We start from the raw sequence: 25,262 nt of genomic DNA, 5'->3' as shown, positions 1-25,262 counted from the left end.
AATTTTAAAATTAATAATTATATAAATTTTTAATAATTATTATATAAATAATTAAAAATTTAAATCTAAAATTAAAAAAAAACCAAACTTTTTAATTTTAAAATTCTTATTACTTGAACACCACCACACCACCTGACTGTTATTCATCTCTGCATTTTTCACCCTGCGGTCAAGGTCCTTCATGTTGTCGCTGATTATTGCTGCCGGTGTCTTCAGTCCGGTTCTCTAGGTATGCAAAACTCTTCTTCTTCTTTTCTTAATCTGAGGAAACCACCTTTTAAAAAGTATGTTTTATGGTTCAGAAGTGGGTAAAACCTTGTTTATTCCTGGTTTTTATAAAAAACACATGTCTCGAACTTAAAATCTTAAAATCTATTATCCAGATCTGAAACTTTTTATTATCATACCATCCTCCTCGGAGACTCTAGGTATATTATTCCTGCAAGGCCAAATCGGGAAGGGGGTTTCCGATCAACTTCTACGACACGGCCTAGTCAGTACCTTTCCTTTTCTTATTTAAAAATATAATATTTCTTATTGCGCGCGCGCGCGAAAGTATTCTATCCTATGCTCCTTTTACACACAAATCTTTCTTTATTACTTCTCCTTTAAATATGTTTTTCATGTTTGAAACTATCGTGATTGAATTCATGTATCTCTGTACTAGTAGGAAAAAAGATCGTTTCTTTCAATTCAAAACGATGCGTCTCGTTTGCTTTTTTCTTTCTTCTCTTATCTTTTTTCGGCTGGTTTGTAGGAGTGCATGCTCCGATGCGGGTGGCTAGCATGCTGCTCATGGCTGTTCTAGGCGAGAAAGCGGAAGGTTTTCTCGTTTTTCATCCCCTTTCATGTTTGTGCTTTCAGATTTTCCTTTATATATCCTACTTCTTTCCCTTCTCTCATTTTCTCCCCCTCCCCCTTCTCCTTCCCCTTGCTCCCATCCTTCCATTAGATCATATTGGGTTTCTGTTGTTTTAACTGTTTTCTCTACTTAGCTTTCGGAGTTCCTTTACTCGTCCTTCCTTTCACGATCCTTATCTCGCAGGCCCGTACTTCTTTCTTCCTCTTCCCCTTGTTAAATGAAGGATCCTTCTCGGAGGATCTAGACCTCGATTTGGTTTGAGTTGAGGCGCCGGCAGCAATAATCAGCAACAACACTTGATGTTTTTTTTAAATAATCTTCTTGTTTTGGCTTTTACGTAAGTGCTTACCAGCTCTCGAGTCTTTTTCTCATAAGCGAGTCATCCGTACCTGAACAGGTACATTAGAAACTTTTTCGTAACCCATGAAAATGTGAGGGAAATAATCGTTCGTTATCTGACGTGCACAAAGGTCAGTGATGATAAAACTGAACGAATTTTTCTCATCCACTTTATAGGGTGAAATAACGAGCCAAGGCCTTCATTAAGCCCCTGAACATTCAATTTCTGGATCCGAGCCGAATGGTAGCCATGTTCCAACTTATGCTTCGAGCTTTTCTTGCCTATGCCATATATATGCAGATATAAGAAAAAATTGCAGAACCAAGAAACTAAGATGATAATATAATAATATTATCCAAGTACCATTATCCCTGAATGTATAATACAAGAAACAAAGAATTCAGAGAACCATCAATTTGCCCAGGACAATTGTTGTAGAATCAAACATCTAATGAAGACGAGATAAATGCTGCATGATTCAACACCTGGGCTCTAGCATTGAGAATCACTGCAGTACTTTCGAGCTTTTATATACTTGACTTGCGCAATCCTTGCATGTCATATATTTCTTATCCTGATACTGATGTCTTAATATAACCACACTATGACATTTGCAACTGGTGGTCACCTGGTCTCATATCCATAACCATAAGCATTTTCAAGCATTGATAAGCATGTAAGGCGGATAAAGAAGGATAGCACTGCATTCGCATTTTTGAGGTAAAGAAAGAAGGAAAAATCAAAATTGTGAAAAGCATTCATGGTTCATTACGCTGGATGGATCGATGAAAGATTAGAATTTTTAGAAAACCTGAACCACCTCTTATTCTCCTCGTAGTCAAGACAAGCCCTATAATCACAACAGTGATGCTACTAGCCATGACTTTGAGAGAAGCAAGTGCCAACACCACTAAAAATTATCAAGGCTGGAGGAATGCAGATCAAAATTGCTCCTACTGTTCCAACAGGTATCTTATACGGCCTTGGTGCTGCCGGGGATTCAATCCTTAATTTTATAAATGCTATATATAAATTCCATAATCATTCCAAAACATTATAAGAAGTACACACCAGATGCAGAGAATAAAATCCTAGCAAGCGGGGTTCCATAACGAGTCCTCTTGCAAGAGATCTCTGGAAGCATCCCACGCTCTGCCATCCCTAGAAGTTGGAAAGAGTCGCTGCTCATCTCTGCCACAAACATGCCCGTGTTTGACAACGCAGAAGCCCCTTGGATCCAAGATATCAACCATACACCACCTAACATTTTAACAGTATCAGAGAAATACCCATCAGACCACATTTGCTGGCCAGTGGAACTGCTCCAGTACAAATTAAGAGAGGAAAGAAGAACGCAGAAACATCCAAGACAAGAGCATAAAAAAGAGCTTTTGGACGAGTTGTATTCCTCTCCTGCAAAAGTACTGATGGAATCCCAGTAGTTGAGGTTCCAGAGCAGTGTGTTTTAGTACAAACCTCAGTCCACATTGCTGAAATCTACCACAAACCACCTTGAGGGCTCCAGTTTAGGGATCGCCAGCAGTCCCATTAACACAAAAGGAAGCAGGAAAAACACCCCTAGGAGTATAGCAACCCATCCCACTATGCTTAAACCCCTGCAGTTCATGTAAGTGTGGGCCACCGTCAAAGCCAGAACCGTTACTATCCTAGGGAAACCACCCACCAATGCCAGGATTACTGATTTTTTATAGTCGAGGAACAGTGACGGATACGGTGCATCATCGATAACACCACCATTTCATCCAACCTTGTTGAAACCCCCAGTGAGGACCCTAAGCTGACGAAACCCAAACAACATATCCGCCATTTTCTGGGAACATGGTACCCCTTTCTGCAGTTATCAAACCTTCTGGAAGAGCTAAAAGTGGTCCAGCTGCCTGAACACTGTCTTCAACTCCAAAAATGTCCCCCCGGAAACTTCATAAAAGATCAAAACACCAAGCCGTATGATTGAAACCTTCTGAAACTTATCTAATGTTGGAAAGGATGCTTCTTCTAAAGCTACATACCCAGCACTGCTCGGTCCCACCATTTCAGCAGAGTTTTGCAATAAATTCCTTCGTTTTTTCAGGAAATATAAAATCTCAAACAAGTTTTACATAATAAAACCATCATTGTTGGTCACTAAACAACTCAGAAATAGATATAAAGAACAAGATACTGAAGCAAATTACCTTCTGTTTCAAAGGAACACGACCATTTTCATACCTAACTCAAGAAATAAAATCAAATTGATATATTAAAAACGTTTTCTTTTTAAACTGCATTCTTTTAGTAAGGTTTGTGTAACTGAAAAGATAAGAGAGATCAGCACAACCGCAACTCATTTTAATCCAACTCAAACTACTTAACCTCCTGTCCCTTTCTTTCTTTTCCTTTCTCTAATCTCCTAAACAGAAGATCAAAAACTTCCAGGCTCACAAAACTACTCCTGAACGAGCAAGATGGCCATGCAAAATTCCTCTCCTATACTAATTTTTACAATGGCAAGCCAGTTACGAGGCAAGCTCCATTTTCTTGCAAGCATTTTCAATCACTCGAGTAAAGCTCAAAACTTTTGTTTCAAACTACATTTATCGATATCTATAACAATTCCATACTAACCAAAAAAATCCAATTGGTGTTACTTCTCTGCAATTTCAGATGCATAAACAAAAAAAAAAAAGGAAATTTTTAGTAACTAATAATAGAACTTCCACTAAGATTTCAGAATATATATATAAAGAACTTTCCTTCCCACTAATACATGTAACAAACGATTTTTCTCAGCACTTTCCTTTTCTTCTTGTTTAACACTACTTGTTATCCTCAGGTAAGCTTTCGCGCACTAATAAAAAACAGGAGAATGCACAGCGAACCCAATAGAACTGAAAAAAGAGAACAAGCAAGAACAGTCAATGAAGTCTAAAGACAATTCTCCCCAGCACTCAACAATATAAACAACAAGCTCACTGGATTAAAAGAATGTAAACAACAAGCAATTTTTAGTAACTAATACTAAAACTTCCTCCAACATTTCAGAATATTTATAAAAAAAATAAGAGAACTTTCCTTCCCCCTGATATATGTAACAAACAATTTTTCCCAGCACTTCCCTTTTCTTCTGGTTTAATACTACGTGTCCTATTTCCGACGCATCGTTTTTGTTTCTATGTTTATCATTTTATCTTCAGTTACAGCTTAGTGACCATGATGAAAATCGAAACGACATGTCAAGTGAGGAGAAGAGATAAAAAAATAAAATAAAATTGATCATATATTTGCTCCTTACTTCCTTGTCTTCTTGGTATTTGTTACTAGGAATCTTTTATTTATTTATTTTTTAATTTACTGTCAATTATTAACATGTGTTAGGTAAATGTTCACTTTTCAGATTATCTTGAATTAATGGGATAATTAAGTTAGATGATGAATCATAGAATTTTCTAGAGTAGAGGATACCCTTTAAAAAGATTGTAAGAATACGGTGACTAATAAACAAAATTGCAAGAATACGGTGACTAAAGCTACAATTAATTTAATAAAAAAACATGAGTTTTTTTATGATAAATCAAATAAAGAATAGGAGTTGATGTGAGGATTTTGTAATTAAAAAAAAAACGGAGAGAGTGTTCCATTGGAAGCCCATTGCTTCTTGGGCCTGAGACTTATAATGAATATGAATTGTTATGCATTTGAAAAACAAAATAAGTGGGAGGACTTTTTTATGAAAAGTTAATTATTTATATTTTCAAGTTATTTTTATATTTTTATTTATTTCAAAAAATTAAATTTTATGTTATAATTTTATTTTTATAGCTTTTTTGGGCCTTTCATTTTTTTTTTAGGTTTCCTAACTTGTTTGAATTTTTTTATTGCTTTTCTTTTATTTTTGAACTTTTTTAATTTGTTTATGTTAATTTTTGGGTTTAGTAAGGAGTTGTAAATCTTTTAAAAAGATGGACTACTGAAAATAAATATTTAGTAATAAAATCATGAATTAGAATTTTGTATAGCAATCTTATTTGGCTTCAATTTTATTTTTTAGCTTGTTGTCTTCTTGTTTTTTGTTTTTATCAATTGTGGGTAACATAGCTTTGCATCAATTAGTATTAGTATTAGAGTCCAACAATCATAACATTGTTGTGTATTTGAATAATCATAGCTAGGTAAGGTAGGAAAACACTATATAGTTGTAGTTGTGTAGTAGATGAAAAGATTCATTTAAAAAAAACCCTATAAAACTAGTGATGAAAAACATACAAAATTAAAAATAGATGTGCAAAAAGTAATGATGAAAGATATGCAAAGTATATTGCCAGATTAATTTGTCAGCAAACAAAGATTAGGACCGTAAAGAATTATCAGAAGGATGCACCTCACATGTATCTTGAGAAAATTTTAAAATTTTAAAATTAATGAGATTAAAGTTGATATTCTTATATTTTTAGATAAAATCTACGAAGTAAATTTTCAAATCTTCTCTTTAATATTAAAATTGATTTTGCTATTAAAAAGGTTGAGTATGATATATATGCTTGACGGTAACATTTTAAACTCGAGAATGAATTATTTTTAGCTCGAAGAAATTGATGCAAGAGGATTTTAGAAAAAAATATTTGCATGGTTATTTTTTATTTTGTTTCTGTTTAGATTAAGAAACTAAATACCTTGCTTAATAATTTTTTTTTTTAAGACTTTTATTATTTTTTCTATATTTTTATATTTTTTAATTTGTTTAGATTAGTGTTTAGGTTTAAACAAAGAATTATAAATCTCTCAAAGAAACAAACTATTTGAACATAAATATTTAATAATAAAATAATAAATTAAATTTTACGTGACAATGCTATCCAACTTCAATTCTTATAACTTATGTTTAAAGGCAAATGACAGATATCATTAACCTTTACTTGGATCATTTTCTATTTTATTTATTACGGGCCTAATGGGCCCGGATACAAAATGGGTTTTACAATATCCATGAGTGAAATGGAGCTACAAGATGAGGCCTATTGGTTACATGGCCCATTAACATTGATTACAAAATTATGCCAGCACTCCTTCCTTGGTTTTCTAAGAAATTATTATTCAATACTTTTATAGTTTATATTCTCTTATTTTTTTCCTACAAAATTGAGGTTTATAAGTAATTATTAGGGTGGATTCCACTTTTAGACACAAGTAACTTAAAATCTTAAAATCTATTATCCAGATCTGAAACTTTTTATTATCATACCATCCTCCTCGGAGACTCTAGGTATATTATTCCTGCAAGGCCAAATCGGGAAGGGGGTTTCCGATCAACTTCTACGACACGGCCTAGTCAGTACCTTTCCTTTTCTTATTTAAAAATATAATATTTCTTATTGCGCGCGCGCGCGAAAGTATTCTATCCTATGCTCCTTTTACACACAAATCTTTCTTTATTACTTCTCCTTTAAATATGTTTTTCATGTTTGAAACTATCGTGATTGAATTCATGTATCTCTGTACTAGTAGGAAAAAAGATCGTTTCTTTCAATTCAAAACGATGCGTCTCGTTTGCTTTTTTCTTTCTTCTCTTATCTTTTTTCGGCTGGTTTGTAGGAGTGCATGCTCCGATGCGGGTGGCTAGCATGCTGCTCATGGCTGTTCTAGGCGAGAAAGCGGAAGGTTTTCTCGTTTTTCATCCCCTTTCATGTTTGTGCTTTCAGATTTTCCTTTATATATCCTACTTCTTTCCCTTCTCTCATTTTCTCCCCCTCCCCCTTCTCCTTCCCCTTGCTCCCATCCTTCCATTAGATCATATTGGGTTTCTGTTGTTTTAACTGTTTTCTCTACTTAGCTTTCGGAGTTCCTTTACTCGTCCTTCCTTTCACGATCCTTATCTCGCAGGCCCGTACTTCTTTCTTCCTCTTCCCCTTGTTAAATGAAGGATCCTTCTCGGAGGATCTAGACCTCGATTTGGTTTGAGTTGAGGCGCCGGCAGCAATAATCAGCAACAACACTTGATGTTTTTTTTAAATAATCTTCTTGTTTTGGCTTTTACGTAAGTGCTTACCAACTCTCGAGTCTTTTTCTCATAAGCGAGTCATCCGTACCTGAACAGGTACATTAGAAACTTTTTCGTAACCCATGAAAATGTGAGGGAAATAATCGTTCGTTATCTGACGTGCACAAAGGTCAGTGATGATAAAACTGAACGAATTTTTCTCATCCACTTTATACGGTGAAATAACGAGCCAAGGCCTTCATTAAGCCTCTGAACATTCAATTTCTGGATCCAAGCCAAATGGTAGCCATGTTCCAACTTATGCTTCGAACTTTCTTGCCTATGCCATAAATATGCAGATATAAGAAAAAATTGCAGAACCAAGAAACTAAGATGATAATATAATAATATTATCCAAGTACCATTATCCCTGAATGTATAATACAAGAAACAAAGAATTCAGAGAACCATCAATTTGCCCAGGACAATTGTTGTAGAATCAAACATCTAATGAAGACGAGATAAATGCTGCATGATTCAACACCTGGGCTCTAGCATTGAGAATCACTGCAGTACTTTCGAGCTTTTATATACTTGACTTGCGCAATCCTTGCATGTCATATATTTCTTATCCTGATACTGATGTCTTAATATAACCACACTATGACATTTGCAACTGGTGGTCACCTGGTCTCATATCCATAACCATAAGCATTTTCAAGCATTGATAAGCATGTAAGGCGGATAAAGAAGGATAGCACTGCATTCGCATTTTTGAGGTAAAGAAAGAAGGAAAAATCAAAATTGTGAAAAGCATTCATGGTTCATTACGCTGGATGGATCGATGAAAGATTAGAATTTTTAGAAAACCTGAACCACCTCTTATTCTCCTCGTAGTCAAGACAAGCCCTATAATCACAACAGTGATGCTACTAGCCATGACTTTGAGAGAAGCAAGTGCCAACACCACTAAAAATTATCAAGGCTGGAGGAATGCAGATCAAAATTGCTCCTACTGTTCCAACAGGTATCTTATACGGCCTTGGTGCTGCCGGGGATTCAATCCTTAATTTTATAAATGCTATATATAAATTCCATAATCATTCCAAAACATTATAAGAAGTACACACCAGATGCAGAGAATAAAATCCTAGCAAGCGGGGTTCCATAACGAGTCCTCTTGCAAGAGATCTCTGGAAGCATCCCACGCTCTGCCATCCCTAGAAGTTGGAAAGAGTCGCTGCTCATCTCTGCCACAAACATGCCCGTGTTTGACAACGCAGAAGCCCCTTGGATCCAAGATATCAACCATACACCACCTAACATTTTAACAGTATCAGAGAAATACCCATCAGACCACATTTGCTGGCCAGTGGAACTGCTCCAGTACAAATTAAGAGAGGAAAGAAGAACGCAGAAAGCATGAAAAAGAGCTTTTGGAAGAGATGTATTCCTCTCCTGCATAAGTACTGATGGAATCCCAGTAGTTGAGGTTCCAGAGCAGTGTGTTTTAGTACAAACCTCAGTCCACATTGCTGAAATCTACCACAAACCACCTTGAGGGCTCCAGTTTAGGGATCGCCAGCAGTCCCATTAACACAAAAGGAAGCAGGAAAAACACCCCTAGGAGTATAGCAACCCATCCCACTATGCTTAAACCCCTGCAGTTCATGTAAGTGTGGGCCACCGTCAAAGCCAGAACCGTTACTATCCTAGGGAAACCACCCACCAATGCCAGGATTACTGATTTTTTATAGTCGAGGAACAGTGACGGATACGGTGCATCATCGATAACACCACCATTTCATCCAACCTTGTTGAAACCCCCAGTGAGGACCCAAAGCTGACGAAACCCAAGCAACATATCCGCCATTTTCTGGGAACATGGTTCCCCTTTCTGCAGTTATCAAAGCTTCTGGAATGCTCCATATAAATAGAAAAATAAAATAACCAAGAAGAGCTAAAAGTGGTCCAGCTGCCTGAACACTGTCTGAACTCCAAATGTTCCCCCGGAAGCTTCATAAAAGATCAAAACAACAAGCGGTACGATTGAAACCTTCTGGAACTTATCTAATGTTGAAAGGATGCATCTTCTAAAGCTACATACCCAGCATTGCTCGGCCCCACCATTTCAGCAGAGTTTTGCAATAAATTCCTTCGTTTTTTCAGGAAATATAAAATCTCAAACAAGTTTTACATAATAAAACCATCATTGTTGGTCACTAAACAACTCAGAAATAGATATAAAGAACAAGATACTGAAGCAAATTACCTTCTGTTTCAAAGGAACACGACCATTTTCATACCTAACTCAAGAAATAAAATCAAATTTATAGATTTATTTTCCTTTCTCTAATCTCCTAAACAGAACATAAAAAACTTCCAGGCTCACAAAACTACTCCTGAACGAGCAAGATGGCCATGCAAAATTCCTCTCCTATACTAATTTTTACAATGGCAAGCCAGTTACGAGGCAAGCTCCATTTTCTTGCAAGCATTTTCAATCACTCGAGTAAAGCTCAAAACTTTTGTTTCAAACTACATTTATCGATATCTATAACAATTCCATACTAACCAAAAAAATCCAATTGGTGTTACTTCTCTGCAATTTCAGATGCATAAACAAAAAAAAAAAGGGGGGAAATTTTTAGTAACTAATAACAAAACTTCCTCTAAGATTTCGGAGTGTGTGTGTGTGTGTGTGTGTGTGTGTGTATAAAAAGAACTTTCCTTCTCACTAATATATGTAACAAACGATTTTTCTCAGCACTTCCCTTTTCTTCTTGTTTAACACTACGTGTTATCCTCAGGTAAGCTTTCGCGCGCTAACAAAAAACAGGAGAATGCACAGCAAACCCAATAGAGCTGAAAAAAGAGAACAAGCAAGAACAGTCAATGAAGTCTAAAGACAATTCTCCCCAGCACTCAACAATATAAACAACAAGCAGTTTTTAGTAACTAATACTAAAACTTCCTCCAACATTTCAGAATATTTATAACAAACGATTTTTCCGAAAAAGGAAGAGAATTCCTTCCCCCAGATATATGTAACAAACGATTTTTCCCAGCACTTCCCTTTTCTTCTGGTTTAACACTACGTGTCCTATTTCCGACGCATCGTTTTTGTTTCTATGTTTATCATTTTATCTTCAGTTACAGCTTAGTGACCATGATGAAAATCGAAACGACATGTCAAGTGAGGAGAAGAGATAAATAAATAAATAAATGAATTGATCATATATTTGCTCCTTACTTCCTTGTCTTCTTGATATTTGTTAATATGAATCGTTTATTTTTTTTATTTTTAATTTACTGTTAATTATTAACATGTGTTGGATAAATGTTCACTTTCCATATTATCTTGAATTAATGTGATAATTAAGTTAGATGATGAATCATAGAATTTTCTAGAGTAGAGGATACCCTTTAAAAAGATTGTAAGAATACGGTGACTAATAAACAAAATTGCAAGAATACGGTGACTAAAGCTACAATTAATTTAATAAAAAAACATGAGTTTTTTTATGATAAATCAAATAAAGAATAGGAGTTGATGTGAGGATTTTGTAATTAAAAAAAAAACGGAGAGAGTGTTCCATTGGAAGCCCATTGCTTCTTGGGCCTGAGACTTATAATGAATATGAATTGTTATGCATTTGAAAAACAAAATAAGTGGGAGGACTTTTTTATGAAAAGTTAATTATTTATATTTTCAAGTTATTTTTATATTTTTATTTATTTTAAAAAATTAAATTTTATTTCATAATTTTATTTTTTCTATTTTTTGGGTCTTTCATTGTTTTCTTTTTTTTAGGTTTCCTAACTTTGAATTTTTTTTATTGCTTTTCTTTTATTTTTAATTTTTTTAGTTTGTTTATGTTAATTTTGGAGTTTAGTAAGGAGTTGTAAATCTTTTAAAGAGATAGACCACCTGAAAATAAATATTTAGTAATGAAATCATGAATTAGAGTTTTGTATAGCAATTTTATTTGGCTTTAATTTTATTTTTTAGTTTGTTGTCTTCTTGTTTTTTGTTTTTATCTATTGTTGGTAACATAGCTTTACATCAATTAGTATTAGAGTCCACCAATCATAATGTTGTTGTATACTGGAATAATCATAGCTAGATAAGGTAGGAAAACACTATATATTTGTGTAGAAGATGAAAAGATTCACTTAGAAAAAAAAGGCTATAAAATTAGTGATAAAAAACATACAAAATTAAAAATAAATATGTAAAAAGTAATGATGAAAGATATGCAAAGTATATTCCATGACTAATTTGTCAGGAAACAAAGATTGGGACCTGAAGAATTATCAGAAGGATGCACCTCATATGTATCTTGAGAAAATTTTAAAATTAATGAGATCAAAGTTGATATTTTTATATTTTTAGATAAAAGCTATGAAGTAAATTTTCAAATATTTTTTTTAATATTAAAATTGATTTTTTTATTAAGAAGGTTTAGTATGATATAGATGATGCTTGATGGTAACTTTTTAAACTCGAGAATGAATTATTTTTACCTTGAAGAAATTGATGCAAGAGGATTTTAGAAAAAAATATTTGCATGGTTATTTTTTATTTTGTTTCTGTTTAGATTAAGAAACTAAATACCTTGCTTAATAATTTTTTTTTTTAAGACTTTTATTATTTTTTCTATATTTTTATATTTTTTAATTTGTTTAGATTAGTGTTTAGGTTTAAACAAAGAATTATAAATCTCTCAAAGAAACAAACTATTTGAACATAAATATTTAATAATAAAATAATAAATTAAAATTTACGTGACAACGCTATCCAACTTCAATTCTTATAACTTACGTTTAAAGGCAAATGACAGATACCATTAACCATTACTTGGATCTTTTTCTATTTTATTTATTACGGGCCTATTGGGCCTGGATACAAAATGGGTTTTCCAATATCCATGAGTGAAATAGAGCTACAAGATGAGGCCTATCGGTTACATGGTCCATTAACCTTGATTACAAAATGATGCCAGCACTCCTTCCTTGATTTTTTAAGAAATTATTATTCAATACTTTTATAGTTTATATTCTCTTATTTTTTTCCTACAAAATTGAGGTTTATAAGTAATTATTAGGGTGGATTACACTTTTATACACAAGAAAGAGAGTTTATTTCCGAAGGATTTAACAATTTTTCCCTAATTCTGTACATTTTATTTAGGTCATTGTAAAGCAAACTAATTAAATTGGGAAAATTATTTTTTATTTTTTTTATTTTTTTCACAAATGTCATAAAAGGCTCCCTTCATGCATCATTTGAAACGCATAACCCAACATTGAATTCCACAGATTTATTTTACTCAAATTAAAAACAAGGGATTAAAAAAATTAGATATAACTACATAAATGAGGTTATATAAAAAAATCTCAAACCATAAAATGAAAATATTTTTTTTTTTTTGTGTGTGTGTGTGTTTAAAAGGTCCCTCTATTATTTATAATCTTATTATTATTCGTGTATGTTATATTTTTTGTGTCTAAAAGACCACTCTACTATTTGGTGTCACTAATACTTATTCATACCACAAATAAATGACGTTTACAAATTGATTTAAGTGTTTTTTTTTTAATTTTTGGATTAAAGAAAAGTTATAAGTATATTTGATTAGAAATAATTTCGGACTTAAATTAAAAGTCTTTTTTATTAAAAAGAATGAGTCTAAACTTTGATTTAATAAAAAGTTTAAATTTTTTATTTTTAATGTATGTATTATAACTCATACTATATTTCTTTTTTTATAATTATTGTAAGTCATTTTTACTTGATATATTTTTATTTTAAATCATTTTAACCCAATCTCATGATAATCTGTTTATATGACTTAAATTAAAAGTCTTAATTAATTTTGAATCACAATTAAAAAATTATGACAACTCGAATTCTTAATAAGAAAATCACTCAAACTCACTTGTTATATGACCTAAAATTAATGTGATTTAAAAAAAAAACAAAAAAAACCCAATCAACTCGAATTCTTAATAAGAAAATCACTCTAACTCACTTGTTATATGACCTAAAATTAAGGTGATTTAAAAAAAAACAAAATAAAAAAACCCAAGCTAAGTATATTGGAGGCAATCATCATTTATTGACTTCATCGTATTTTTCGAAAAATTGTATAGCATGGACGGTGAGGATAGCTTAGGACTCGTGAAACACAACATGAGATAAAGTAGGAAAGTTTTTTCAAATATGATTTTGTTTACTATTCATAATTATATTTATCATATGAAAACTTATCTCTACATTAATTCGGGTCGACAATAATATATTTTTATTTAAAAAACAATGAATTTAAATCGAATAATTAAAAAATTAATCAAGTTTTATGAAGTTAATATCTTATCTAATTGAATTAAAAAATATATTTATCATATGAAAACTTATCTCTACTTCAATTCGGGTCAACAATAATATATTTTTATTAAAAATAATGAATTTAAATTGAATAATTAAAAAATTAATCGAATATCTTATATAATTGAATTAAAAATCAAATTTAAATTAGATTTCGACTCTCATGTTTTTTAAACTACAATCAAAATCCTGTCCAATAAAAACAACCAACCCTAAAAGAATTCTAGATCGTTTCAAAAACTCAAATCTGTGTGGGATTTTAACGTTGATGTTTTTTCTCAATTTGGACACCAAGTTTGATTCAGGTTCCATAGAAGGAAAGTGGCAGTGGATTTTTTGTTCATGAATTTATGATGCTTCCTTGCTTTGTGCAACAAATTTTGACCGCCCAGACTGCGATTAAACTGCCAGCTTTGTATCCCTGTAATTCCCAACTGCGTCAAGAAGAAGACCGATCGGCATAAATACATAAAATCGGGTTAAAAAACTAACAAATACAATACATAAATTAGTTCTTAAAACCCTAGAAAAATAGATAAGGAAAGATAATGACACTCAAATCAAAGAGGGGCAGCATAAAAGAGAGAAACTTGGAGTGTAACATGTAAGAAAGCTCACAGCACAGGGCTGCACAATTGTGCCACGAGGCACAAAGAGGAAGAAACTTGGTTTTTTTTTTTGAGGGGTAAGTATTTTTCCTTCTGTTTTTGTCTTTTTAAATTTTATTTATGATAGGTTAAGTATCCTTGTCAAGAGTATTAGTGAGCTATAAACTCATTAATCTCTCCTATTTTGCAAGAGTTTCAATGAACTATGGTGGGATTTGAAATTGAGTTTTCAGGTTTTTACCTCTTTAAACGTCTTTTCTTGCATCAAACCTATTATTTAATTTACAGGAGGTTAGGGTTTTTTGTCATGTTTTTTCCTTCAAGGAAAACTTGACCCCACCAGGGTCTTTTTCAAGAGACTTCCTACAATAAGATTAATCAAAAGAGAAAAGAAACCATCTTTTTCTTAGAATATTGATGATATATATAAATCTTTAATTATATTCTTAAAGGCTATATTTCTTTTTTGAGTGATAAAGTTCAAACCTTTGCAATTGATGATTTCTTTGTGTCTTTGTAAGGATTTAGGGTTTAAGATTTAATGTTTGAAGTTTTTTTTTTTTTTTCTAGCGTCACTCAGTTGAAATAGTTCAGCTGACAATTTGTCTTCGTCTAACTTCATGTCAGATTTGAAGAGTCCAAATTGTTTCTACAAAGGGACTTAAAAATCAGAGGAGGAGATGCTTCCACTTTAAAAGTTTTAACAATATTTTTTGTCAGAAGTGGAAAAGAATTCTCACTTTGAAGCCTATTGTTGAAGGTGAAGGACCAGAGGAAGTTAGTTCCAGATTAAATTGCATTGAATTTTCGGTTAGATATGGCACGAAATACTGGTGGTCACAGTAAAAAAATAGCAGAGGCGTCCATGGCAGTGGCGCATTTTGGCTTTGCAGAAGAAAAGGTTAAGGAAACGCTAAAAAGACTGGTAAAATTGTATAAAGATGACTGGAAGCTCATTGAAGAAGATAATTATAAAGAACTGATTGATATTCTAACAAAGGAGAGTAATGAGGAATCAAACTTGAATCACAATTTCGAACATCGGCATGGCCAGGCTTCATTTTCTGCTGTTAACTTTGCTAACAAAAAAGCTAAAATTTTGGTTCTAGTCCACCAGCTCAGGATAAAGGAAAGAGTCTAGAATCTCCTCAAGCTGCTGCTAGAGGAACAAGATCAAATTTTGTGAAGGATAAAGTTATGGAGGATAGAGTACATGAAGGTGTTTCCAATTCATCACAGTTTGATATTGCATCTTCAGTCAATGCAGAAGTGAAGGTCTCCTTAATTTGTAACTCTTCTAGAAATTCTTATTTCAGACAACGGAGTTTGGATGCAGTTCTAGAAGAGATGGAAGATGAATGCCGCAAAACATATGGAATCCAGAATCCTGATTTCTCTTTCGTGAAGTTGATGGAAAAGGTGTGCCGGTTCTTCTTGGAGATGGACAACGGTTCTAGCAGTGAAACTCGGAGAAAAATTTGTGAGAAATCAAAGCAGCCTGAAGGAAAAGAAGTTGTAACAGATGATAACGAGGACAACTCTAAATTGGAGCCGAGTAAGGTTCTACAAGACCCACAATATTCAGAACCACAGATGATGGAGGCTGTCCTTCAAAAGAAATACCCCATTTCTCTCAAAGATATATCTCGTGGTGAAGATAATATACCAGTTCCCCTAGTGAATGAAAGCAGCACACTAGAGTTGCCAGATTTTATCTACATAAAAAATAACATGGTATACCAAGGTGGCCATGTTGATTTTTCTCTTGCTCGAATATCAGAAGATAACTGTTGTGCACAATGTCTTGGAGATTGTCTATCCTCAGACTTGTCTTGTGCATGTGCTGCGGAAACAGGTGGCGAGTTTGTTTACACGCAGAAGGGAATGCCGAAGGAAGAATTTTTGGATGAAGCCATTGCTGTGTCTCTGGATCCTCAAAGAAAACACTTCTACTACTGTGAAATCTGCCCCCTGCAGAATGAACCGCAACAGAGATATGGGAAAATAAAACGATGCAAGGGCCATTTAACTAGGAAATTTATAAAAGAGTGCTGGAGTAAATGTGGATGCAACAAGAAATGTGGAAATCGTGTTGTCCAGCGAGGGATACAAGTTGCTTTGCAGGTCTGAGTAAATTCCTGTTAGATACCTCAGCATGTTCATTTAGAAGCCATTTAGTATGTGTCCGTTTTTTATTCATGGCATCTTTTTGTGTAATAACTACCAAGTTATGTATTATCTAGGTTTTTGCAGCACCTGAAGGGAAAGGGTGGGGTGTTCGATCTGTGAATGCCTTGAAGAAAGGCACTTTCATTTGTGAGTATGTAGGCGAAATTGTGACGAATCAGGAACTGTACGAGCGAAATAATGAAAGGGCTGCTAAAAAGGAGAGGCATACTTATCCAGTGCTGCTGGATGCAGACTGGGGCTCTGAAAGGATACTGGAGGATGAAGAGGCCCTTTGCTTGGACGCGACAGAATTTGGAAACATTGGCAGGTTTATCAATCACAGGTATTTCCATGGCCCTCCTGACACTTTCCTACCTTGCCTCTACTTGATTAAGAAATTTTTTAGGTTCTATGTTTTTATCATGCATGAGTGTGTATATCTTAATTATACTTTTTTTTTTCAGATGTTATGATTCTAACTTGATTGAGATTCCAGTGGAAGTGGAGACTCCGGATCATCACTATTATAGAGTATGGAGCTTAGATTCTCAAGCTTGAGTTGCGTTTAGCTGGTGTCTTATGACAGAAGAGATAAATATAAAATAAACAAAAAAAAAATGTTTGATTGAAAGAACGAAAACAAAGACATGAAATAAGATGTTTCTGTGATAATTTTCAATTGAATTTTTGTTTTTATTAAAACGGGAAATATAGGGGACAAGTCCCTTTTGTCTCCACTATCTCATCTCTTCTATCTCGTAACAGTAATCAAATGCTAGCTAGTGTTTTCCTTTTTCTCAGTGAAATAGAATCATGTCTTGAATTCCGTGGATGTAAGGGTTCAATTGTTTATTTTTTATACTTATCATGCAGCATGCTTTTTTCACAACTAGAGGTATTGAGCCGAAGGAAGAGTTGACATGGGTAAAATTTCACTCCATCTTATATCACGTGCCTTGTTCAGTTAACAGAACAAATTTATTTGGCATCTGTTGACTTTAAGACTATATATTGCAGGGTTAATGAATGTTTATTATTGCAGGATTATGGTATTCAGTTTGATGACAAGCATCATCCGATCAAAGCATTCAAATGCAAGTGTGGAAGCACGGGCTGCCGAGACAAGAAAAGACGGCATTAATCTATTGATCAAAGTTAATTTTTAGTTGCCGCATAATGAGATGGTAGTCAGTTCTGAATCAGGAATGGGAAATATCATACCATTTTGTGGTTCAAAATAAGAAGAAAAACCTCATGGATTTGCCGCCATTGAGGAAAATCATCGAACTCTTTTGATTTCCTATCTTTTCATTTTATCTGAGGATACATCACCTTTTAATCTTGTATCGATCTTTTTTCCTAATTAATAGGATCTTTTTTCTTTCTTTTTTTACCAGCATACCCTTCCAATCCATATTGAAGCAAGAAAGGGTAGGAATTCACAGGTTTTTTGCTGTCGAATTCTTACCATTGATGCGTACTGCTTATTTTCCTCCTCTTACCATTGATGCGTACTGCTTATTTTCTTCCATCTTTCTCTGTCGAATTCCCCATTCTTCAGTGATTTTGTGTCTTAACAAGCAATATATTAATTCAACAAAACTTGGATTTAGCAGAAGCACAATAACATGGAACTGACAGCAGAATGGAGGAAACAAACAGGATTGATGACATGTAAGTTGCAAGGAAAAACCTTTCTAGATGTCAGCATATCAGCAGTTAATATAAGAGCTCTTCAGGAATACTTTGGAGTGCAGGAGTCCAAAAACGCCGGCAGCTCCCCTTTGCTGCATTGGATCTTGAAAGATGCTTTCTCTGCAGAAGATTTAATCGCTGTTCGAGGGACAAAGATGATGCTGGTGAATATGATGACTGATTAGTACTGCTATCGCAACCTCTCATCAGCTCTAACATTTGCTTTAAATCTTGCTTCCTTACCACCAACTTCATCCTCACAAATCCATCTTCATCTTCATTGGTGTGTGAAACAACACTTCCATCATTTACTTGTGCAATGGATTCCAACAAATTGCTCTTCAGACTTCGATGATTTCCACCTCTTAATGCTCGAAAATCTCTCTTCGGTGAGGCCTTCCCTTCTGAAACTTCCAAGCACTGGTCCATCTTTAATTTCCCCGTTAGTAGATTGATATGTGGTAGAATGGATTAATAACTCCTGTATCTACCAGCCTTATATAGGAACTGACAATGAATCTTAATAAACTATAATCCAGATATAACCACCGATAGCTTGACTTTGTTAGCCAAAAAACCAGAATGCCTGGTCACATCGCTTACAAATGCTTCTTGCTATGAGATCAGAGGCTCATTTGTCAAAGAAAGAGTTAGTTTACTTGCATTTCGAAGCAACCAAAAGAAATATTTCTTAATCGATTAAGCTTTCTAACTGATTAATTAATTTATGGATGTATGACAACAAACCATAACGAAGCTCACCAAACCCTCACATGCAAATCCTGACATTGCGCTGGAAAGTAGCAACGCGTATACATGAAATCAAAGGGTTATCTGTGTTTGGTTATCTTGAATAAGCTTTGAGCAGTTGAATAAGCACAGCACAGCACAGGACCAAATCTATAAGAAAGGTCAAGAGATACTTCAGGAGAACAGGGTAGGTGTGATGGGGTCCTCGTACAAATGCAAGATTGTCAATTGGTGAGCTGTCTGTAACCTGTCATTCCAATCATTCATATTCTCCCAAGCCCTATCCATCTTAACTTCCATATTCCAATATGTAGTTTGTATTCTTTGAAAGAAGAATATCATACACACCTAACTCCAGGCTGCTTTTGGTATTGTTATAGTTTGCCAATTATAAGTGCCGCCTCCTCATCTACGAACTCAACTTCTGAAATAGGAAACAACCACCCTGTAAGTGATTGATTTCATCTACTTTGGCCAAAATAATATAACCAAAGTAGAAGATAGTCTTGTTGAAATGGGTTTTTTCAATTTGTATGGGGGACAAAAATTTACATGCATGCTAAAGCTCGTCAATTTACTGCGATGGGCATCAGAGAGCCAGTAGAAGGCAAAGCATGGCTAGGCAACAGAAAAGAAGAAGTATATAATACGTTTCTTCCGGTAATATAATTACTTGATTGCTATAATTTTCAGAGTCTCCACATCTATTTGAAATAAATAATCGTTGACATACATTGTAAAAATTCACACTTATTATTATGTTATTATCTCAAATTCTTATTATTAGTGTGAATAACTTCCTTTTTTTTTAAAGCATGAATTAAATTTAATGTGGACAAAAGACATATTTATTTCCCAACTATCACCCAATTATCTATTGAATCCCCACACAAAAATAATTCTCAACTAGATTCCCCGTCTATTGAACATTATCTCTGCCTTCAGAAACATAAAAAAAAAAAACAATTATCTGATTGGGCAAAGTATTAAGAGAATTTTGTGATCCTCCAAACTGAAATCTCTCTGTCTCAGCCTCATTTTTCATTGTGCCTATTGCTTTTGTATATTTTTCATATGGTATTTATTTATAGTCGTGTTGATTCCATCTTCAATGATTTTGGACATGTTGTTTCCTGTATTAGTTTGAGATACATCTCTGATTGGGCAGTTTTTCAAATCTGTAGTAGAGGACTTTTGAGCATAAGGACGAGGTCGGAAAGCAGTGTAGTAATGCTGCGGTGTTGGTTCGGCTATCTAGTCTGCTAGACCCCATTATTCATCACAATTTTTTTTTCCTTCCTTGAGATGGATGGCAAGGCTCGAACTGTAGCAGCATCAAAATGGTGTAGGCAATTGTCCATCTCTAGCCCATTTCTTAAGTTTATAACAAATTGTTCATATGATGGTCCCTCAAATTTGTGTAAGCAATTTGGTGATCGTGTGGATAGATTGCTGAGCCAGCGAAATGGGTTGGCGATACTTCGGTTTTTACTCCACTGGGCTTGCCGGCACACAGATAACTGTGATATTGATTTAAATCTTATTGATAAATGGATTGGTGTTTCTGTGAATTGTCAAGTTCAGGAGATTAACCTTGAGGTTGGGATAGCTGAACAAGATCCATTCTCCGAGTCGGAGGAAAATTCAGCCTTTTGAGTTGCCTAGGTGGATGTTTGGTTCCAAGACATTGAGAATTCAAGTTAGATCTCCAATATAAGTGTCTTGAAGAGCCCAGTGGAGTGTTTGCTTCTCTTGAGCATCTCTCTTTGAATTCTATGTTAGGTTCTGATTCTGAAAATGCTCTAAAAAGTTAGATATCCAATGCTTATACTTACCTGTTACAATTGTTTTATGCTGAATTATATAGTGTTTACTTATGTTAGCAATGCTGCAGCTCAATTCCTTCTCAATCACCTTCCTGATGTGTTTGATGATCTCCAGTAATTGGTCATTACAGTGAATGGCTGTCTGATGGACTACCACTTTCCAGTTTTAGCTTCCATTCTGACGCGATCGCCTGATTTAGAATCTTTGTCCAAGACTTGCAATGAAAATCGATATCAACCTGACTGTTCCAGGGTGAGAGTGGTTGGGAATTAGCAGTAGTCTCTCCATGTTGCCTACACATTCCTTTACCTCATCGTTTCATTTTTTTGTCTTTTTGTTTCAGAAGTTGAAGAATAAGACAACCCAGTTTTGCAAACAGAGAGAAGGATTTCGCAACCTAATCGTCACCAACGGCAAGAAATAGAAATAGAGCTGAAAGGAAAAGGTCATCAGGTTGGGGTTGTGGAAAACATGCTTAAGATTGCCAAAGGGTCGAAGAAGATGATCATCATTTCCTCAAAGGCAAACTCGAAATCGCTGTCAAAGACGGGCTACATAATTCCAGGGCAGCATTTTATTGTTCGATTTGAATTTAGTTGAGAAAGAATTTCACGTTGGAGAATACAAGAGGACTGATTTTCGTTGCAAATTGATTGCAGTGAATGAACGTTTTTATGAATAATCTTGGGTTGTATTTATTTAGTATTTCAAAATAAAAAAAAATAAACTCAAAAAAGATAAAATATGTTTAGTTAAAAAGATAAGTTTAGAATAGTACTTCCTTTCTACTTCCTCATTTCCGCCGCTGCTCAAAAAACCCAGTCGACCCAACCCTTTCTTTCCTCCTTGAAACCGCATAAACCAGCCGATTATTCCTCCTCCAAACCCAGCATCCTTAGTGTTTTTTCTCCAAAAAACCGCCGTCTCCAACGCGATTTGTAGCCTCCACCGCCTCGACCACCACTCCTCAGTCGACAAATCTAGGTAAACATCGGTTTCATATTTATTTTGTGATTGTTTGAGCGTTGACTGGATTGTTGTTTTGGGTTAAGTTTTATATATTAGGGTTTGTTGATTTGAGATAAATTAGGATTTAATTGATGCGATTAGTGATTTTTTAATGCAATTGAGCATGTAAATAACATCAACAGTTCTCAGTTGCAGTGATGAGGCCAACGTTGGATTGCTTAGAGATAATGAGAAGGTCAAGATACTCTTGTTGTTTTGTTACAATAGTATTGCAATAGGAAGCGACGACAGCATGTTTTAGATTTTCTATTCCATGATGTCCTCAACTTTTCATAAAAAAAAGGTGAAATACCGCTATAGATTAAAATCATGGAATATTATAGATTAATATTCCTTGATTTTTTATGGGCCAAAATACTCCCTCTGGGTTCTTTTGGTTATTGCTACTGCAACTGATTCCACTTTTTTTGGTCAATTTGTTTTTAAATTGTTTTGTGTAAGCAAAGAACAAAAACATAAACTTTGTGGCTTTCTGATGTAATTGAATGTGAAATCTCTGTTATTCAATTGTGTTCTCTCTGATGGTGAAGCAATTCTTTGGAAATTCTTGTTTTGGTTAATGGGTTGCTGTAGAAATAAACAAAAAGATTCTTTATTCTTTTTTGTTGTTTTGGTTCTTTTGTTCCAGTCTGATGTTGTTGCATTTGCTTGTGGTAGTATATTCAGTCCAGAAAATGTGCTAACTTTCAAATACCTGTAAGTTCTCTTGCAGTTCAGACTTCAGACTCCTACAAATGGTGAATGCCACTAAAGGGTTGTTCATATCCTGGTAAATATCTCATTACCTTAAAACCTTTTCAGCCAAGGAAATTGAGGAATTGTTTAGTTGTTAATGCATTTCTAGCCATCCATTCTTGGGCTGGTATGTGATTGTCATCAATGCGATAATTTGAAGCCATTCGTTGCTTGCAATCGAATGGCCAAGTAGGTGCATTTAGATGTGCATATATTTCATGCAAGCGGTGGAGGCTTTTGTTTAGCTTCACCTTTCTTGCTCCAATTTTTTTTCACCGAAGGACTTTTGTCATGTTTATATTGTAGTGACATACCTATGGCACAATTCATCATCAATTTGAATGCTTCGCTACCGGCATCACAGAAGTTCATCATTCATATTTTGGACAGCTCTCACATGTTTGTTCAACCCCATGTGTCTGAAATGATACGAAGTGCAATTGCAGACTTCAGAGAGCAGAATTCCTACGAGAAGCCTCCTTAATTAGTCTATCTTTTCCCTCGTTTATGGTATTTGTATCTTAAACACTCATTGCACCATCATATCCATGCTTAAGCTCATCAATATTTCTGTTTGCGTTTGTCATGCAATGCAAATCAAAGCCTTCTTGCTAATGGAACAAAATATCCACAGGCAATATCCGTTTAAGTCGGAGTCTACTTGGAAGGGCATGGAGTTGAAACGTGTTTTCCTGTATAGCTCCTTAGTATTCTTGCAAAACAAGAGAGACTACGTGGGGTATATTTGCCATATTTGCTTTGGCGTCAGGAGGAGTTGAGGTTAAAATTCAAATTGAAGTGTCCCTCTTTGATCAGGTTTCTTGTAGCTTAGAATCTTTACCTTGAGAGTTCCGTGAACTAAATGTAATATAAGTATTTTAGCCTCTACAAGTAAGGATTCTTGAAGCCATATAAGTGGCAGGTTGTCCTACACGTTTGTTTCATCTGACCAGGTCGTTGGCACATCATGAAGCAACATGAAAAAAATTCTCCCCTCGATGTATGCTTGATTTTTTGTATTATATTTTTTTATGTATTTCTGCGAAATTTATCTGAAATCGAAAACTTAAAGAAAAAAGTGAGAGGCTGAAAGAAAATTATTTTAATGTGGATGTATATGAGCTGTTTAAGATCTTATTGGAAAGAGACTTGGTCTCAACGTCTCAATACATAAAGCAGGATGAGGATATTCTTTCACTTTGGAAAGGAAAAAAACCAAAAAAAGAAGTTTGATTGATAGGATTATAAAGTACCGAAATTTAGTGATAATAACATTAAAATTTTGATTAACAAAACGTTCTTGGTTTAAATTATTATGAAATCAGGACATTCTTGTGGTGGATTCTGCCCGATTAAGTTATGTTTTGGATTGCAGTTGTGTGTGTTAAGTTGTGATGCTGGCTCGTTCTCTCACACTCCAGCCCGAGTATAACCCAGATAAGAAGAAAAGACGAGTATTTTACCTTCACGCTTATACATGCCATATTTGATTGTCGTCGTAATAACAGAAAATCAATAAAGCAAAACGACCAAAGATAAGTACAAAAAGGGAACTTGACGAGCAGAGCCCCCTGAAAAAATCTGGGTATCGAGAGTCGCGAAAACCATTTACTGTATTCACAAGTGCTTCGGCGAGCTATTTTTAATACCTCGTTAAACAAGCCGCAACTGATCATGAAGATGGTTATTTATTGGTCCCTCAGCATTTCTTCCCTCCATCCATAATTAACCTTAGCAATGAAGTCTTCAATTCTCTTCTCCAGATTCTCATCAATCTCTTCATCAACATCTTGCCAACCAATCTCAGCAGCGCTTCCATTGTTGTTGTCGTCTTCATTACAACCATCAGAACAACCGTGCTTCTCTTCATCATTGTCTATGCCATTGCCATTGTCATTGTCCTGGGCCTTCTCGTTATTGTCATTCTCGCCCTTAATGTTAACACAAATGTCTCCTGCAACATCACATGAAGATTCAGCGTTCTCATTGTTCTCATTCTCACCCTTGCTCTTAACATAGGCATCTCCACATGAAGACAGTAAAGGCTGCCAGCGTTCGTCGAGTTCTTCTTTGCATGGCTTATAACTCCAAAAGATGATGACCACAATTAAGAAGTTGAACAACAAATACAAAAGGACAGCAGATGAAAAGTTCACAACCAGAGCAGCAGCTAAAAAGAAAGTTAAGAATACTGGCAAGGCAACAAGCTTCATTTCTAGTGCAAAATTTGATGATACAGCCAACCAAATAAAACACAGCGCATGCTATGCTGTTGATGCCGCTTTTCTATAATCTTTTGCAGTGGGGTTCAGTTATGAAGTTGCATGAGGTTTTATATAAGAAAATGAAAAGTGAAACTCTCAGAAGTTGCTCTGTTCTGATAATTTATTAATTGCACAGGAGTTTAGGCCAAGTATGTCGAGCAACACGAATTTTCAAGCATAAGATAGAAACTTCTGCAGAGCTTCTTAGATTGCGGCTTGTAATGCTAGCCACCTAACGTGTTCTCTTGACATCAATCTAAAACAGATTCAAGTTTACGCCAATTCACGAACAAGTTAAACGTGGACAGATGAAGCTTGTAAACCCAGCTAAATAAAGATCTCACCTGATGATGATTAATAACATTTTACTCGTTCTTTATATGCCCTCCTCTAGGGCAGAGCTTAAGCTGGCAGCATACTTGCAGTAGGTTCAGGTCCTGCAGCAGGCCCAGTGACTCCCACTTTTCTTCTACTATTAGTGAACCTTTAGTGAAATTTCCCGTAAAAAGCTTTCCCGTTCAACGTTTTCAAGATAGCGACTGGCGGCGCCTGCTGACAAAACATCCACTGAATCTGATGTTAACAGCTTTTTTTTAAACAAAATAACTTAGATTAGAT

General features: G+C 34.7%; 1 protein-coding gene, 1 long non-coding RNA gene and 2 pseudogenes across 9 annotated transcripts; 2 read left to right on the top strand and 2 right to left on the bottom strand.

Moving 5' to 3' along the window:
* Positions 1–2,187: 2,187 nt before the first annotated feature.
* On the bottom strand, positions 2,188–8,640 carry LOC105111052 (probable polyamine transporter At1g31830; annotated as a pseudogene).
* Positions 8,221–9,858, bottom strand: LOC105140545 (probable polyamine transporter At1g31830; annotated as a pseudogene).
* Positions 9,859–15,278: 5,420 nt separating this feature from the next.
* LOC105140511 (histone-lysine N-methyltransferase SUVR4-like) lies at positions 15,279–17,587 on the top strand. The gene is made up of 4 exons (XM_011047379.1): positions 15,279–16,299; positions 16,419–16,687; positions 16,809–16,875; positions 17,387–17,587. The coding sequence occupies exons 1-4, from the start codon at positions 15,373–15,375 to the stop codon at positions 17,483–17,485; spliced, it is 1,362 nt and encodes a 453-aa protein (XP_011045681.1). The 5' UTR covers positions 15,279–15,372; the 3' UTR covers positions 17,486–17,587.
* Positions 17,588–20,637: 3,050 nt separating this feature from the next.
* LOC105140518 (uncharacterized) lies at positions 20,638–23,377 on the top strand. Of its 8 annotated transcripts, none has more exons than XR_845198.1 (5): positions 20,638–20,868; positions 20,960–21,600; positions 21,781–21,879; positions 22,358–22,414; positions 22,687–23,376. It is a non-coding gene; the product is annotated as an uncharacterized LOC105140518 (long non-coding RNA). The 8 variants fall into 8 exon arrangements; XR_845197.1 differs by having other exon boundaries at positions 21,775–21,879; XR_845204.1 differs by lacking the exon at positions 21,781–21,879 and having other exon boundaries at positions 20,646–20,868; positions 22,687–22,867; positions 23,015–23,377.
* The last annotated feature ends 1,885 nt before the right edge of the window (positions 23,378–25,262 follow it).

The sequence above is a fragment of the Populus euphratica genome, unplaced genomic scaffold (assembly GCF_000495115.2).
Source record: "Populus euphratica unplaced genomic scaffold, PopEup_1.0 scaffold3.1, whole genome shotgun sequence".
Classification (NCBI taxonomy): domain Eukaryota; kingdom Viridiplantae; phylum Streptophyta; class Magnoliopsida; order Malpighiales; family Salicaceae; genus Populus; species Populus euphratica.
This window is presented reverse-complemented; position numbering and strand designations above follow the sequence as displayed.